The sequence below is a fragment of the Symphodus melops genome (genome assembly GCF_947650265.1).
Source record: "Symphodus melops genome assembly, chromosome: 13".
In the NCBI taxonomy this organism is placed as follows: Eukaryota; Metazoa; Chordata; class Actinopteri; order Labriformes; family Labridae; genus Symphodus; species Symphodus melops.
Genome location: NC_136703.1, coordinates 7,055,039 through 7,074,011, shown reverse-complemented (window position 1 = coordinate 7,074,011; position 18,973 = coordinate 7,055,039). Strand labels below are relative to the sequence as shown.

General features: G+C 39.6%; 1 protein-coding gene across 1 annotated transcript in view; it reads right to left on the bottom strand.

The window, feature by feature from the left end:
- nphp4 (nephronophthisis 4) overlaps positions 1–18,973 on the bottom strand; it is a 180,980-nt gene that overhangs the window by 64,506 nt on the left and 97,501 nt on the right. The window contains 2 exon segments of the mRNA XM_079360057.1: positions 6,138–6,275; positions 17,680–17,732. Coding sequence (XP_079216183.1) covers positions 6,138–6,275; positions 17,680–17,732 — 191 coding nt within the window.

Below are 18,973 nucleotides of genomic sequence, written 5' to 3'. Positions count from 1 at the left end.
GCTTGGCTTCTCTTTGTTCAAGTCTGACCTCAAATGGGTATGAGTGTAGTGTTGATGTTGTCCTTGGGTATTGTGCTTTTCCGTTTGCTCCTGCTGCAAAAGAAATGTTCCCTTATGGGACAATAAAGAGAATCTCAGTCTGAGCTTGCAGTGTTGCCTGTAGTGGCCTGAATATACACCACTGAGATACTGACTTAATACATAGTTTTGCTATGTATGAGTTTGTCTTTACCCAACACAATCATTCAGCCATTTTTCTTTCTCTGTCTATCTCACAAACATCAAAGGTGTGAAAAGATGATGCCTCTGTGAAGTGTAAAGTAGACTTAAAAGAATGTGGTCTAATGTAACATTCACTTTAATGGATTTACAGACAGGAAAAAAGCTTTTTTTAAAGACTGTAATATACATTCTTTGAGGCAAGATAAATGGATTACATGGAAACCTACTATACAGTATGTACATAGGGTATCCAAACACAGAGACACATACATTATGCAAGACAGCCAATGATGGAGTTGTTAGAATTGATTCAAACAAAATGGCCTACCACTCTAGCTGCTTTAACCCCACACTAGCACTAAAATGACACCTCGTCTTCAACACAAAGTGATCATATGTCAAAGAGGACATAAAGAGCTTTCCATTTTATACCTTTACTCTATGCTTGTAAACGCCTGCATTGGTTTTGAGTGCTCATCTGCAAGTTGCAAAGTGTTAAAAAGCCCCGTCCATCAACATATGGACCTCAGATAAGTCACCTATTCTCCTGTTTCAGTAGTGATGGCTTACAATCTTGTGTGGGACGGTTAAAAGTGGCTTTGAAACAAACCCCTGCAAATTGACAATAGGCAAAATAAAGAAGATATCAAGGATAATAACAATAAAAAATTGTATGCTCGTCTCATTCTTATACTGGATTCATTGCACACACTTTCAAAGCTACCTTTTCTTCCTTTCAATGGAAGTTTCCGAGGTTTACTACAGAAGGAAAGAAATAATTATTAGATAGAGCCAGTTGGCTTGTTGTGCAAAGGGGAGATAATGGTGCATAAATAATATCAACATCAGTGTTTTAAATGTTGAGCTTTAATTTGTGTCAACACCGGAGAAAAAATAAAAGTCGACTAAATGAAAGCTGTCACACTCGTCACTCGAGAGCCTCGAGTGACGAGTGTTGTGATTTGAGTTAACAGCACTTCAACACAAAAGCAACACACTTCAGTTTGTCCACCCTCAATACAAAAGCAAGATTTCACAATGTTTGCAAGGGATAACAATTCACAGAGCAACAAATTATATATTAAAAAGATGCAGAGTGGAAGCCAGATATTTTTACGATATGATTTTGAAACCTTTGGATCGATTAATCACGATTTTACGATTAATCTTTATAACTCTACTAATCAGGACTATTTCGCTTTTTGCACCATGCTGTTAACATGTATATTTATGCTATGAAAATGGCTTTTTGGCCAGTTATGTATGTGACTTCCGGGGTTCCTGGAGCCAGCCTCACATGGACACTCGATGAACTACGGAGTTTGCACTTCTACATTGGATTCCTTTTTCAAGAGCGGAGGTTGCTGCCGAGATGCCATATGTAACTCTCACGTACTGTTAGGACACTGTGTTCCCCGAATGTCATTTCCACTCTCTCCCAATTTCCTATTCTATCCACATTCCTATCGAAATAAAGGCATAAACCCAAAAAATAAATCTGAATAGAATAATAAAAAAAACATTGTCTATTGGCAAGTGTCCAAAGAAACATGCTTGAAAAAATACTTTGGATTTGGATTGGAACAACACTTTCCTTATAAATGGATACTCTTGTTATTTGTAAAACAAGCACAGAGTCTGATCACTTTTGTCTGGAAACTTCCACACAACTATGAAAAAAGTGTTGCGGTGTTGTTGGAACATGATCATCCCCTGTGAGGAACTTTAACTTTGAGTCCTGCTTTAAGAAAGACAACACATCCGCAGTAACTTTTAATTTAAACTAAAGTGCCACTGACAGTCAATTTCTCATTTTAATTAAGGAAGAGGAAACAGGGATGCATCAACAACACCATTCCTACGTGATTAGTTAAATGTCAACTACTTCAGGCGGTCTGGTTTTAATTTGCATTTCAGTTACTGACATTCTTCTGTTTGACTGTGATTTCTTTTTTTCGTTTCCCTTCTTTGTACTTCACAATATCAGCTATTTTGGAAAGAAAAGAAACTGTTAATGCCTGTGGATCAATTTAACTTTTAAAATTTTTATGAGGCAAACATTAATCCCCCTCTCATTGTCATTGACAGATATGGAGCTGGAGGGGTATTAGCACAGATAATTAACTGAGCAGTGCTAATGGTGTCATTTTCCAGTCAAGTGTTTTTTCTTTATATCTTCAAAATAGGACCAACGGTTCAGTTGGCCTATCAGGGGACACGCATGGCTGTGTATTATTGAGCCTCCATCAAACATGTTGGTAATAACCTCGACCAAAGTCACACTCAAACATACACGCAAGTGGTCCTCCACTGACACAGCAGCAGCATGTTTTATAATAACCTTAGAGGATGCCAAGGCATGGTGAAGACGCGTTAGCATGTTTAAAAGGTCACAAGTAATAGCTTTATACTGTAACTGAACATGCTGCCACCAAACCTATGCTGTGTGATAGAAAATGAGTAACTGCTTCTGATAAGCTGGTGTGTTTAGGTTACAAGGACAAATGGAGGTTTAAACAATAAATTCTCTAAGCTGATTTAATAACTCAATTTATGGAAAGAGAATGACACAGAAACTCACCTACAGTTTCAAAGCTGAAAAACTAATGTCAGTCAGGCCGTATGGGATATAATGTGTAATACTTATCCATGACGTTAATGTTGGAGTTGCCAGTAACTCAATTTCCTACAGAGAATGTATCATCTGCAGAGTTTGAGATAAGCTACCCCTTTAAGTTACTGACACCAGAATTAAATGCATTTTTCAACCATGTTAGTATATGACCTTAAAGCTCCTCTGAGGAATTTTTGGTTTGCGGCAACTTTTGCGGACCCAGAGGTTTAACTTAAATCTTTACAGATTTGTTTCCTGTAGATTAGATGAGATGATAAAATGTTGAAGTGGTAAAATATGTCTATCTGATGAGCTAAGGTTTTCACTTAGAGCCAAGCTTGGTTTAGTATGATCAGTAGCGTACAGTCCATATTGTTAGGAAGGTTTGGATAAATATCACTTTGTATCTGTATATGTCAGAAGGTTTTATGACTCTTCTCCTCATGTTCTACTGCTACATTTTATTGTGTCACTTACCATTATGCCACATTATCCACTTGTGGCGACAGTGGCAGATGTTCAGCAGAAGGTAAAGAGGCTTTAACTCTAATAGCCTGTAGATGAATTCCCTGAGCTCTTGGCTTCATAATATCTACACATCCCTAAAGGCCCATCAGAACTAATGCTTCACTTTGAGGTCCAACCATTTCACTCTCCAACCAAACAAAAAGGATTTCAAAAAAAGATAGCGACAATGTTTCCAACTCTTTATCGTATTATCCTTTGTAAAATAATACACAATGCTAGAATGTTAATGGTTAAAGCAGAGAGGCATATGAATAATAAGTTACTCAGAATAAACCCTATGAGAGATGTTTGAGGGTTAATGTTCAAATTACTGAAAAGATTGTATTACATTCTTTGGAGATGTAATTCTGCTGCAGTTCAACTTAAAAGTATGAACTAGTACTGAATTTTAAGTCATGGATACATTTATCTCTATATAGCATAGAGCACACAAGGCAGCTCACGTTGACCCAAAGAGAGGCTACTCATGGTGTGAACTCGACTTTTATGATCATGAAAGAGCTTGGACTAAATGTGAATCTGCATTCCAACCATTGGTAATTTCCATGAAGTGTGTCCAATGACAAATTTAATGAGTGTTAAAAAGCTAGTAATATGCAACCAAAAGGGCACAGATACATCTGGAAAAACATTAGCGTTAAATCAGTGTATTGTGATTGTCGAGGTAGTTTTGGTCATTTGACTCACATGTAGACTGTGCATTTAAGGGTTGCTTTTGGATTATACACCAGTTTTGGTGTTCAATGTGTCAACTCTTAATCAAAAGGTAAATAAATTACCTCCAAGCCAGCATCATCGTCAATTTGTGGCCAGTACAGAAGAAGCTCACTATAAGCTCAGCAGAACTTTTCAGAGAGTCATCCGAGTTGGTTCACTGTTCAAGCTCCTGGGAGGAACTTTTGGTTCGTGCCAATTTTAACGACCCCTATAAACAAAGTGGTACATCATATCTACACATCTTAAACATGCGTAAATTGTGTTTTCTGACCAAAACCTGTCATCCTAATTTACGTGCTGGCTGTACAGGCAGTGAGCTCAACCTCTATGCCTGAAACCTACCCCATTGCAGGGCTTTCAAACATTAAAAACACCCATATAGAAATAGTGTATCTCTATTCTAACATAATAAGAATACACTGAGTTTCAAGTTTATAAGGTGAATGTAACTGAAACCAAGGCAGTTCAAAATAAAAGTTCTGTTCAATTTGTTTGCTTTGTACAGTTCACAAAGAAGAAATCAGCATTGATTTGACTCCTTCAGTCTTTCTCACGATTCATTAAAAACTCGTCATTCTGGAGGAGCTTCTAAAGAAGTCTGCAATGATATTATCCACGTCAATTGTTAACTTCTTAAATCCTGTCTTTAACTGTGTTTCATCCACGTCAGGCTCAATCCCATTGCATCTTAAACATCCATTAGAAGATTGTTAAAATGTGTTAAGATTCCTCTCTGCAAGCAAAGACAGTGATATACCAATACTGACATGCTTAAAATATCACCTCAATACACCAACATTATGTTGTACTGAGATTCAGTTTCAATCCAGCATGACAGCAGTATCACCTCTATACTAAGCATATATATGTGCATAAATACTAGCATATGTCTTTTTTGCAGAATGCTGGATTCTTAATATATGCAACCTGGTGGGCGAACATAGTCTAAATTAGCGAAGACAAGGTGGCTTTCAAAGCAAAAAGACTCTGATGCACAGCAGCAAAAACACCTACGACTGGAGGTAACAGGTTACCCTCACGTTATTTCAGGAAATGAGTCAGCAGAGCTATTAAAATAATCAAAGTATAGCTGACTTTCTCATAACTGCTCTCCCCTGGCTGCAATAAGTGGAATTTGTTAATATGTATAAAGCTTGTTAACAAGTAAAGCCAGTCAGATATTTTCTAAGATCATCTGTGTGCTAGGAATGTAGATAGTTTCAATAAGAAAGTTCTAGCTTCATTAAGACTGTCCTCAAGACAGCTTTTGAAGTCATGCGGGTGCCATGATCTGGGTTTGACAGTTCATAGAAAGTCCACTAAATTATTAAAAAGGGTTCCCCCCCCCCACACTTTTACACCTAAATCTTCAATTGCCTGCTTCAGCTGTGGCCCCACAAATGCCAAGCAATTCAAAGTGGGAGCTGACACTAAAACAAGGAGGCCAAATATGGTGAGAAAAAGGGTAAACCATTTTAAAAGCGGCCCTGGACAAGGCAGATTAAACATATTTTCCCATAGGGCCAAACACAAGGTTAAGCGGGATACTCAATACCTTATGAAAATTGAAGTAGACCTTGTGAAAAGATTTGAAAAGCCAAGTCAAAGAATATTGCTTCTTTTGATTATAAAGATGAAAAGGAGTAGCTTCAGCACCTCCAGCAGGTCCAAAGACAAAGCGTGTGCAGTCTGGGGTTCAGTTTAGAGGTTGTGTGTGTGTGTGTGTGTGTGTGTGTGTGTGTGTGTGTGTGTGTGTGTGAAGATGTATCTATGTGTGTCCATGGATATGAGGCTTGCAGCAGACAGCAGAGTAAAGGTGAGAGTGTCTTTGAACTATTTTGAGTGACTGTTTTCATAACCTTTATACAATGAATGATTGTCATGTTAACCCTTGTGTGTTTACTTCACCATGTACTTGTTTGAGAACAAAGCTGTGTGTGTGTGTGTGTGTGTGTGTGTGTGTGTGTGTGTGTGTGTGTGTGTGTGTGTGTGGGTGTGTGTGTGTGAGTGTGTGTGCGCGTGCATGCGTGAGAGCGTACGGGGGTGGAAATCTTACGACATGTGACAGCTGGTGGGACGATGCCAACGGGGAAGGACGGAGCAGAGAAGGAAACGACTGTTGCCATGGCAACGCCGTGCTGGAGTGGCTGACGGTCGGGTAGTGTGAAGTTGCTGCCAGCTGAGAGAGCGAGAGCTGCAAAGAAACAATGCAAATGATTCGCTTTTATTCTTATGATTATGAACAACGGGGATCGGGAATATACTTTATACGCCAGAGAGACGCATGTGCCACCTCTGATGACAACAACAGACGATTACACCACTTTGGAACTCCTAAGCCCTTCTCTCTCCACCCACGATCCTTTAACACTGTCATCCCCTTAGCAGGTCAAATTCAAAACCTTTGTCTGCTCCTTTCTTTTTTTTCTGAAGCCTTATGACTGGAAAGAAAAACAAAAGGAATCTATTAAATTGAAAATTGCTATTGGCTCTTGGAGTTGTCTTATATGTTACACAAGTCTGGGAAACAGAAATATTGTTCTGCTTATGCTCATGATAAACGACTTACATAAATAGAGAATTATTTTCCAAAGAGTGCTGAGCAGTAATGCCACTCCACTTATCCTCTAGAGAAAATTAAGAATGTTCCAGCCTCAAGTACAGTGCCACTTATACACAAGTACCTGACAGAACAGAACACTTGTAAAACAATAATCAGGGACAGATTCATTGTCAATGCTTACAAAGCTACCCGTTAGGTTTACCTGCAAGCAGAGCTGGATTTTGAAAACTGTCCCCGGAGGACAAACAATAGCATTGCTACATAAAGTGACTTCAAGCAAACTTTTCTAATTTAGACACATTGATTTATTTTTTTTTGTTTAATGTTGGATATATACGCGTTTGCTGGAAAAAAGAACAACATTATTATTCTGTAAATGCATTGTATTGGTCTTTATTCAAACATCTGATCCTTGTGCACAACAAATGAAGTCAGTGCTGTTCACAGGGACGGGGGTTCCCTTTGGGACGGGGGTTCATCTTTGATATCAGTTTATATAAATGAATACAGTGGCCATTCTTGAGTCTGCTGGGGCCCTGGGCCAAAATCAACTAGGGGGCCCGTTTAACCAGCGTTTATCCCCATTCCATCATGTCTGCCAGTGTCCTGACTCTTCCTCTTTTTTTTTTTTTGTCTATATGCAGATAATTCTGTTTCACTGTTCTTAGTCGACTTTCACTGACCTTTGGTTTTGACATAATGCATGTTTAACAGGGCAACGAGTGAGTGCCATCAGATTGGGCCCCCTTAAGGAGGTTTCCTAGTGTTCTTGCAAGACCTTTTAATTTTGGCCCACTGCTTTGGTTTAAGTTTGTTGCCTGTTGACAAGCAGTGCCTCTGAATGAATAAATAGCAATATTTGCATTAGGTTTGGTTATATGTTAACTAACTTGTACTCAAATGTCGCGTTTGGTCATAAACGACTGCTCATCTGGCTTTAATGCAGTTCTCATGTCCACATACCTACACCTCTCCTTTGAACTCTCTACCAGTATGTTGATCTTCTCATCTTCAACATGTTCTACTTCTTATCTAGTTCAGTTAACGTAGGCAGAAAATTAAGTAAAGGAGCTCAGACATTCCCTCTGCTACAACCTGAAGACCCTCTTAGGGGACACTGAGGTTTCCCAAGGCTCGACAGGATTTATTAAACCTCTGGCATGAGTCTGCCAGGCGACTGGGAGGTATTGTGATCATATGCCCACAACGACATCTAAGAGCGGCGGTTCTGCAATGAGATAAGGCCGAGTTTAAGAACATCTTTGCCTTTTTTTCCCTTTAATGATGGGAATGACTAATTCTGAGTGCTGAAAAATGGCTAACCAATATTCCCTGGACCCTCCTACTCTATTTTCATTGCTGCACTTTTTAACCCAGAGTGGGAGTGATAGCAGAGCTTTTTTAGTTTTAAGGACTGCTTAATAATGCTTTTTTTTGTTGTTGTAATATTTAGATAACAGTCCTAGGATTTGTCACTTACCTTCCACAAACAAAGCATTATTTTAGTTTGTCAAATGCTAGTTCAGCCATTGAATCAGTTGTGCTCTATTACATCACTTAACATCCATTCTTTCCAACCTTAAAATAGACAAAACAGGTTATGAAGCGTGCCAAAGCTCTTGTTATGTATCAAATAAAGGAAGGACCTAATCACAAACTGCAGGCTCAACTGCTTCTGTGACAAACAGCCTACAATCCATGATGAATATTGTGAGACAGGAAACATAGCTTTGTAGCTGTGCCCTCATAGAAAAACAGAAAGTATTATGGCCTGCCTTGATCATAGGCATATCATAATATTTGTTAAAAGTCAGAGAATCATGATGGTTTATCTGAGAGCACTGCTTAACTTTTATAATTAACATAATCAGCCATCTTTGTTCAGTACAGTTGCTATGTTCAAATCAGACTGATCCGTTTATTCTTCCCATACTTTTACCATTACTATTACTGACACTGTAACTCTATCCTATTCATTGTTGTTTCCATGTTTGTCTTTATCCCTCTCCTTCATCTTGTATCTCCCACTATCGCACTTTCCAAGCCTTACACAGTTGGGCTTGGATGGTTGGCTGTTTAACATGAGTCTGGTTCTGTTGGAGGTTTCTGACTCTGAGGGCGCACTCACACTTTTAACTTCGCTAAATGTTGCTAAGTGTTGTACTCTTGTTGGATTATAGTTGGGTCTTTGTAGATCATATCACAATGAGTAAGGTCTTTTCGCTGCTCTTTTGTAAAGTGTCCTGAGATAACATTTGTCATGAATTGGTGCTTTAGAAGTAAAGATTGAAAGATTGAAGTTAAAAGAATCAAATGGTTTCAGTCGTACCCACAGCTTATCCTTACCTCTCCACACAAATATACACATACCAAACCAAATCCCCCAATCTCAAGAGCAAAGTTCTTTCTCTCTATTTTTTTTAAAGTGGATTTATGGTGAAATCAATCCACACATTATGACATTGATAAATACTTTTGTACTTTAATATTAGTCTTATCTTAGTGTGAGCTTACTACATTGAAGACACAGTGTAAGATATTGGGTTGAGTGGTCTAAGTGACATTCAAACAGAGTGCTCCATATTTTCGATGATTGCACCTTTCCATCAAATAGAAATATTCCAGATTTCGTGAGACTCATTTTAAGCACATTTTCCCAACATTTACCCTGAAAATTGGAAAACTTCTGAATCTGCACTAACATTAAAGATAAAGTTCTGCAAGTTTGAGCAATGTTCGCCTGCACCGCTTGAGCATGTAATGACGGAAACCAAGTTGGTCAGTGAGGTTGTAATAAAAATAGTCACTGGTCAACATACAGAACGGGCCACCCTACAGGAAAGCTGAAGTTAGAACAACCACATTACCCTGTCAAAGTAAATATTGTCCTCCATTGCTTTCGATTAAATGTGCTTAAAGTGTGGGTCAACTATTTTCACCATGATGACCTGTACTTGAAACAGAACCAGCCTTGTCTCACATTACGTGCTCAGAGTTTAAAGACGGCACTAGTTTTGAATGCGACCTTTCACAGAGGAGTTTGTATGTTTATTTTCTGTGTGGTTTAATTTGAATGCTCCTGTTTCCTCCCACCACAACACATTTTCTTGAAAGCGATGCTATTGGCTACAACTTCAGTCACCACAAGATGAAACTCTCAAACATGAATTCTGTCTTGAATAACTGACTTTAGCTTTATTTTATTAGTCATCAACATTCATGGGCCTATTCATTATGGCACATAATAATTTACACTTTATTAATCCCACGAGGGGAAATTCGGTTCATTGACTTACCTTAAACTTTTGGCTGCATTGAAATACACCTAAACTCTATTTGTATGTACTAACAGGGCTGCCATGCATTGAGCGTGAGACTCACTCAAAATGCCTTTTCTCACACTAACTCTTTTTTTCAAACATATGGACGGGGTGCTGGGAGTAAACAAGGCTTAGGTGGCACTTTTACCAGATTGCACCATGAATGCACATAATCTGTTCGAACTCTATGGTTTGAATCTTCAGTTTAATGCACGCAAGAACAAATCATAGTGTTGTGGAGCAGCCAATCACAATGATTTTGTGGTTGACCACCCTGCAGACTGCAGACTCTGTAGAAGAAGAAGAAGATGGGAAAAAAAGAAAGGCTGTAGTTCATTAAAAATACTACTATTATTCTTTTAATCCCCCCACCAAAAAAAAAAAAAAAAAAAAATCTTACTTCATCCTTTCCTGGATGTGTCTGACATCTTTCATATAGAGGTAAGAATGTTGTGTTTATACTGTGTTTATGTTGCCAAAGCCCAGCATTGCAACACATTTCCTTGACTAAAAATAACAATGTATCTATCTCTTAGTTTATGAATACTGACAAGATCACGTTCGGATGTAATTTATTTGTTAAAGAGCATGTTCGTCGAAAAACACTGAGATAGATGGTGTATAGCAAAGTGTGTTTTTCAGAGTAGATCCATTCATGTATTTTCAAAATGCTTTTAAGTCCTCATTTTTCTCGATATATATTATGTGTAGGTGTAACTCTGAAATGAGCTGTTTTTGTCCACACTGTTTAAAATGTCCTAAAATGTCAACACCAGTGGGCTGTCACAAGTCAGTCCACGTTTTACACACACACACACACACACACACACACACACACACACACACACACACACACACACACACACACACACACACACACACACACACACACACACACACACACACACACACACACACACACACACACACACACACACACACACACACAAATGCATTCATGTTATCTCACATTGAGTCACTATGTCCTGCACACAGAGAGTGTGAAAGACAACACACTCACTCTGCATGTGAGGATCTCTCACTCTCTCTCTTTCTCTCTCACACACATGCACATGCGCGCGCGCACACACACACACACGTGCAGACACACACACACACACACACACACACACACACACACACACACACACACAATGCAGAATAAGCAGAGCAGGGTAATTAGTAGTAGAATAGCAGTGCCTGCCAATGTTCAGAACCCTGCCTGTTTGCCCTTAAAGCCAAGCAGATCCCCTATTCACAGTCTAGCTTAATGGGACCTGCATGTGTCCTAGTGTGTGAATGTGTTCATGTGTCAGAGCCATCATGAGCAAGTTCACGTGCAGTACATGTTACCCACTCTCTCTTTTCCTGTTTTGTTCAGTGTTATTTCATGTGTGTTTGACAAAGGCCTTCATTAATGTACATTTGGCTGTCGGTGAGGACTTTATGTGTTGAAGGGAGAGACCATGACATGGGGTCAAGCTCATCTTTGAGCTCATTCTCAAAGAAAGAAAGTGATAGACAGGTGGGCACATGTGGGGTGTGAGAGGGAGGAGGATTAAGAGGGACATCGACTGAAAGAGATGGCGAAGATTACTGGATAGCAATATTGAGAACAAAGGGCGGCGGACTTGTGCTCACAAAAGAGGAACATATTAGAGGTGCATGAGAGAGGAGTAGCGAGTCAAAGTGTGAAGAAAGGGGATTGGATGCGATCGATGACGGGTGATAAATGTGTACGAGTGTTAAAGGAGAAGATCAAATGTGACGACATACAGGGCAGCGTCAAGTGGTAAAATCTCCAGTTTGTTTGATATGATAGCTAAGCCAAGTGGAGCAGACAAGGGCAACATCATTCCCAGCAATGATTACAACATCGACATGGAAGATTCATGGTAGAGGAAGTTTAACATTAAGTCTTCTTCTAATGGGATTTACAAAGGTAACAACAATCTGTTTCTGAAGAAAATACTTAACATGTGCAGGAGTGCAGGAAATCAACAGAATTTATAATAGGACATTACGCTGTTTGATTCAAACATGCACCAGTTTTTCATTTCTTTTTTTTTGGCATGCTGGCTGCATATTTTCAGACAAAACACGTATTTCTGAATCTTGCTGACTCATGTATTCAGTGTTAATTAGCTGCACTTGGGAAATTTGCAAATGAAAGTCATAATTAGTGCAGAAGGGATCAACTGTTATAGCTTGTTGAGACGAAAAAAAATGATTTGAGTTGTGATCAAAAAAGAAGCTCTTGGGATTTAAAAAAAGAAACAAACCAAATAAGTAAGTAATTTTATATGAACAGGCAAGCACAAGGCTGACTAGCTACCTTAACTCAAAGTTAAGGTAGAGAATCAAACAAAAGTTATTGACAAATTCAACAGAATTACAGTCGTTGTTCTGTTTCCACAATGCTGTGTTCTGAAACTTTCAACGCCCCATCATTGAACTTTAGAAAAGTACAACTGAGAACCCACCTTTTTACAGACATATAAAGCCTGGCCCACACTAATGGATACGAAAAAAGATCTTGAAAATGTGTGAAAAGTACCCCACACAACAAACAACAAATAATCATACATCTAAACATCACATACTAAAAATTCCATTTATAAGAATCAACAAGAATCCTCAAAAACTGTAAATCTCACAAAGACTTCACAATATCTGGTAAAATCTCTCGCAGTCAAACATGACTCTAGAGTAAACAAACATGGAGGGTTAAGGGCAGAAAGAAGATTAGATAATCTTAAAGACCATTAAAACAGAAACGTTAAAAAAATCTGTTTTCCCGTATGCATTCTCAGTGGTCACCGGAGGTAGAATGTGATGTAAATACTCGTGATCTGGCATGAGAAACTCTGAGTTAATTCAAAGTGAACAATGTGGCTGTCATCCTTCCAAGCAGATTGAATCACTCACTTAACACAGCTCACACCACAAAATAATATTTTAATCCTTCCAAAAATCTGGACTCTGTATAGAAATGCTGTAAAATAAGAATTAGACCGAAGTCTGCCAGATTATGTTTTAGTCTGTACCCACGCTGAAGTCATACAATTTCTGTAAATGATTTTAGTAATCATGTCCCTCTTACTGCCCACATTTCAGAGTTGTTATCTAAAAGAGTTAGGTATTTTGCTTCTTAAAAAACACTAAATAAAAATGCTATCTTGGTATTCCAATTGATCTGGCAGCCTTCAGAGAAGTATTAAATCTTCACTTCAGGTTTAACCTGGTAAAAGTGTATTACATATCAAAAACTCATTCAAAAAGAAAATGCCCTAACATGGCAAATATCTCAGTCATTCTGGTTCAGTTATATAAATATGAATTCTGTGGCTCAGTTGTCACAGTAGGTCATCTTCCCCCCCTCCCATAGGTCGGAGGTTTGATCCCCAGATCCTGCAGCCACATGCCCAATGTGTCCTTGGTCAAGACTCTTATCCCTGAGTTCCTCCTGCTTCTTCAGCGGTGTGTGGATTTATATGAATGGGGTAAGTTATTATTACTGGCAGACACTAATGGTAGTTGTGACCTGTCGTGTAAAAAGCGGTTGAAGTGGAAAAAAGACTCGAAAAGTGCGATATGAGTTCAAGTCCATGTTATACCCCCTTCACTTCCTACTGTTAAGACAGAAGGATTCACAGCAAAGCTGGGGTTTTGAAACAGAATCATTAAATAAACACTGGCCAGAAATCATAATCCCTATTCATTCAAAAGACATTTGAATTGAGGACAACCCACTTAGCACTGTGTGAAAGAGAGCTGTAGTTTGACTGAATCATCACCAGCTGCCAAACAGGCCTCTGCCAGCAACTAACTAAAACATGGCCTAACCTCTTGCCCGCGGACTACAAGACCACCTGGGTCAACAGAGCACGAGCACAAGCTTGAAACACGACCGCAGCCCGATGCGAGAAATCATCATCAAAGACAAACAGACTCGGCTGCTCTCCCCAAATGTTGGCTATAAATACCACAGGATCCTTAGCATTCTCCACCACGGCAAACTGAGAGAGTCAGGGATCAATAATTTATGCGCGCAAGATAAGTCAGATTCAACAAAGCCTACAGACAGAGAGGGAGCGTAGGGTTTGTTTACAAAGCCATTTCAGAGAAGGATGCCATTGATTAATCAGCGCTTGACGGGCATGTTGAAGAGGAGAGAAACATTTTGTTGAACAGGAGATCATTTTAAGGACTGAAGCAAGCGTATTTTTATACCAGGCTGTTTGAAAAGCATAGGAGAGGGCAGAGATAGCGAGAGAAAACAGAGAGAATGTATTTGTGAATTTTGCAGCGACACTTAAGTCGTGAGGAATTGGAGATTGACTGCCAATAGCAGTGGCATGGCTTCACACATGACTTTCTGTTTTGTTTCTTCATGCAGAATCCTGGATGGCCATCAGATTCAACTCTATGCCGTGCACAGCGAGCGCGCCTGCTCTTTTACCTCGTGATTACATGGGAATACAGTATGTGTTAGTAGTTAATGATATTACACATTAGACTTGAAGCAGCTTTGGTTGATTTGCTTTTTTTTTTTTTTTTTCAGCAACTCTGGATAGAATATCCAGCTGAATAGACATTTACTGGAAGCTGTTTGCTAATTGCTGCCTTTTAAAACATCGAGGAGACACAAGTAAACCTCATCCATTTATCATTGTGATTCTGAATTTGGTTATAGAATTTTCACTTCAGTTTAGACTCCACTAAATGCTGAGGAGAATATTTGTCAGAGAAGGTGAACATTTGACATTTGTCACTTGGATTTGTAGACCCCGAGAGTTTGATGACATAGAGCTTATAAACACAATTTGTACATCCACTAGAGGTCCAACCAATCCAGAACCACCATCTTCCAGTGTCATCCCCGAAGAGATGAGCAGTATGATCACGGTCGTCTCTGGCTACCCGCTGGGAGCTGCCCACTTACAGGCTTCCACCGCCCTCGCTGCGTAATCAGAATGAAGGTCGATTTGTGGAGTTCATGGGTGCAGCGCTCCCACAGCTCCGAGCCCCCGTTGGTTCAATTTAAAATGAGTCGACAATACAGACTGAGGCTCATTTTGGCTCAGCGAGCGAACGCTGAAACAGAGCTGATCTCTCTCCTCCTACTCTGCACTGCACTGCACTGTGTCAGTGTGCATGTGTGTGTTTGTGTGTCCCTGGCCTCATCCTGACAGAAAGCAGCATCCATCACAACACCCAGTCTCCACTGGCACATCCACTCAGGCTGAGGGATGATGGTAACGCCCCGTAGATTAGCTGCAGACACACATAGCAGCACACACTGTTGGTATAAGTTACATATGGTCGACATGCAATATCTTACTTAGACTGGGATATGAGTCAGTCATCGTCGCCCACCTCCCTATTTGAAGGATGGATGATTAGGGTGCAGTTAAATTTATGATCATAGGATTGATCAGCACTACATCAGTTGCCTGTGGGAAGCTGCTAACATACACCAATGCTAATGTGACATTCAATCTGATCTTGACTCAGCTAGGAATGATTATTATCATCAGTGTTGCGTCTGTTTCCCAGGTTTAAGTGGTGATTTAAGTGACACAGATATTTTGTTGTCTTTCTCTTCAGAAAAACCCCCCCAAAAAAACAAAACATTTCCACCAGACACACAGCCACTGATCTCCATTTTCCCTTGCCGAGCCGACTGCATACATATTCAGTTAAACTCTGGCTCTGGGGTATTTTGACAGAACCAATCTAACAGGAATCTCAAAAGCAGGGAGTCAAAAGATTAAAAGAAACGTCACATTGTTGTCAAGAGATCTAGGACAGATACTGCATTCTTCCAGACATTTATTTTAGTGGATGTATTAGCCAATGTCAGAAACCAAACAGCATATCAGAGAGTCAGACAAGAGTAATGGTCTAAAGAGCGTGGAAGTCGATTCTATTTATGTCGAGGTAAGTAACTTTAAGAGGGTCTTCCTACTCATGTTATTGACCCGAAATCACTCCTAATTAACTCTTAACCAGGAGCCATAAACCATTTGAATACAGAGCCAGAAATCCTTGTCACCTTCAGAAGGAGGAAACAGCGTCTTAAAAATGTCAGCTCGTTACAATGTAATCAGGGCAGGAAACATAACTCCGCTCTGTCAAGACAATGCTGTCTGTAAGAAAATGATGGCTGCTCTAAATATAAGCTTTGTGCACACTCAACCCTTTGTTAAAACTAACATTTTGTCAGACACTTAATTTACAACGTGAAGCATTACCATTCTATAAATACTGAACAAAAGACAAAGGCATTTGTAGCTCTAAAACTTAAAGTGTAAAGAGTCTAATACCCATTTCAACATATTCGAAATTCATAATTTGAAAGACTTAAAGCCTCAAAAATCTAGATGTTTTCAAAAGACAAGTGGTCAACATGTAACAAATAGCCTGAATGAACCCACTGTTGCCTGTGCATACAGTCGGGTTGTGTTCAGAAAATCAATATGGCAATATGTTATCATGTGCTCCTTGCAAATTCATGTATCGATGCAGATGCAACAGAAGCGATATGTGTGCATAGCTGTGATCATCGACGAAATTATCAAGACTTGACTCCACACAATAAGACTTCTTAGACTCAGAGGGCTTACGCTGATGAAAGTTTATACATCAGGTTTTTACACTTTATTCTTGTTGATAGGTTAAATGTTTTTGTATAGTTGCACTGTCGTTATCTGCTGCTCTGTGTGCCCTGAATTGCCCCCCGGGGACAAATAAAAGTTTTTTGAATTGAATTTGAATTGAATTGAATACTGCAGGAGACATGATTCAACATCCCAACTGTGGTTCAGTGTCATACTCAAACATAACGGTCACTCACTTCCAAAGGCTCTCTCTGCATATATTCAAAAAGACATTATCATTGTCAGGCTTGTGCCACATTGACCCACTTAGACTAATCTGTGACTTCTAGGAGCTTGGAGAGAACAACAAGTTTTCCCAAACATCATGCAGATATCAGGGAGAGCTGTTGACACTCTCTAAGCTGTCCTTGGTCTCTAAACAAAGCTGGACTGTATCAGGTCTGACTGACATTAACAAAAGGGTATTAACATCACACATTAAGGAATTACAGAAATTCTCTAACAATGATAATGGTTTTGAAAAACAATTACCCTATGGTGCAGTTCACAATAACACCGTAGTAACAGCTCTGGGATTCAAATATGTTAGTGTATTTCTCGTATCGCTGAGGGCCTGAAATAAAGTGTTTTAAGTTGTAGGATCGCTGTGCCTCTTCTGTTATTTTCAACAATTAAGAACAGCTTCTATTCTGTGACGGACATGGTCATTATCCAACATCAATGTGTATCCCAATATGTATCGTAGGATGGGGTTGTGGGAAATACCCAGCCCGAGAATACAGGGCCGGGAATACTCTGTTGGGAGTGTGGTGAACAAACAGAAAATAAACAACAATGATTGAATGCTGCAGTTGTATCAGTTGGTTGATTTGCTTGCATTATAGTCCTGAAAGCCTACCAACCAATTAATTAACTTACAACAGGATTTCAATTCTTATGGAAAAAAAAAGGTTAGGTCCAATCTGCAGCTTTAAAGCCAGCTGTGAGAACTTTTATAAAGAGAGTTGGAATGTCTTTCCAGCATAGAGCTATGTGTTTAGGGCTTCGGGTTAAGTCGCGTGTGTAATTGAGTATAGGTGCAAAGTGTCTTACCCCAGGGCCTTGAGGAGATTCTGGTGGAGAAGCTGGTGGAATGTATTTTCGACCTGAAACACAAACAACCAAAAACAGAGCAGTTGTTTTAGGCTGAATGGACGGTGGAGCCAATTCATCAGCGTACGGCTTAGTCACTGTATGTACAAACAACTCCGCTTTAATGTTTTACAAGCTCGATTAACAAATGCTAATGTAATGCTCAGCACTGTTAATTATATAGTGGTTAGACATTGGACGAATATTAGCTCCGGGATTGGAAGCTGACAGTTAAATGTCACCGTCTCAGATTGCTTTCTTGTTGATTTGATTTGCAATCAGGTGGTGACATCCTGCGTAATTAAGAATACATTGTGCCACTGTGCTTTAAATGACTTTGGAAAAGTAAAAACCTCCACTGAACACTGGGACACCCACTTACTTATCATCAGTAGCAAATCTATCCAATTTCTCACAGACCAGGAGACGGAGATGGATTTTGATGTCACGCCGAGTTTAAAGTCTAAGAATGCTGCCTGTAGTTTTGGTTGGTAGCCATGGTAATGCTGAACTGAAAGGCGTTCCAGCATCCCTTTGTCCTCCTCTCCCACACTTTCTCGCTCTCTGTGCTTGGGCTTGACTGGCCTTTTGGAAATTGCTTCAGTTGCCTTGGGGTGTCTTACTGTAGCTCCCATCTGTTCAGTTCAACATGCACATCGAGTGGACACGATGCAGGGCTTACTGGCTCCCCCTCACTGTGTTAGAGCGCAAGCTGGTGTAAATGTGCTTCACCTCATTAGCTGGACTGATGGCAATTGGTAGATTATTTGTGATCAAGTAGAGGCATTAATGACAGCTGAGTGGACTGGCAGATGTGTGAGAGGTGGACTCCACCCAGCTTAGTCTTTAACTGATGGTAAAGAACAGCAACAAGGGATTCCCCTGGTGAAGACATTATATACAAAAACATGGGTATGAAAGTGACGTGAAATGGGCATAGGAGAGAAATGAAGTGCTTCATTCTTAAAACACATGACTAACAAAGGATCTTGTTACTTTCTCACACATTCAAAGGCTTGAAAAAGTCAAGGAGTTCTTTGCAAATAAGTAAATATTCATGCATCAAAGGCATAACCTCTGGAAATTCAAATTGGCTTAAAAATATCTGCAATGAAGCGCAGCACATTTACAGGCATGTTCATTCGCCCACACACTAAATCTTGGAAGAACAAAGTCAAGGCTGATTAAGGTGCTAAAATCAAAGAATGACAGGGATTCATTAGAGCATTCTCCTCTGAACACTAGCCCAAATCAT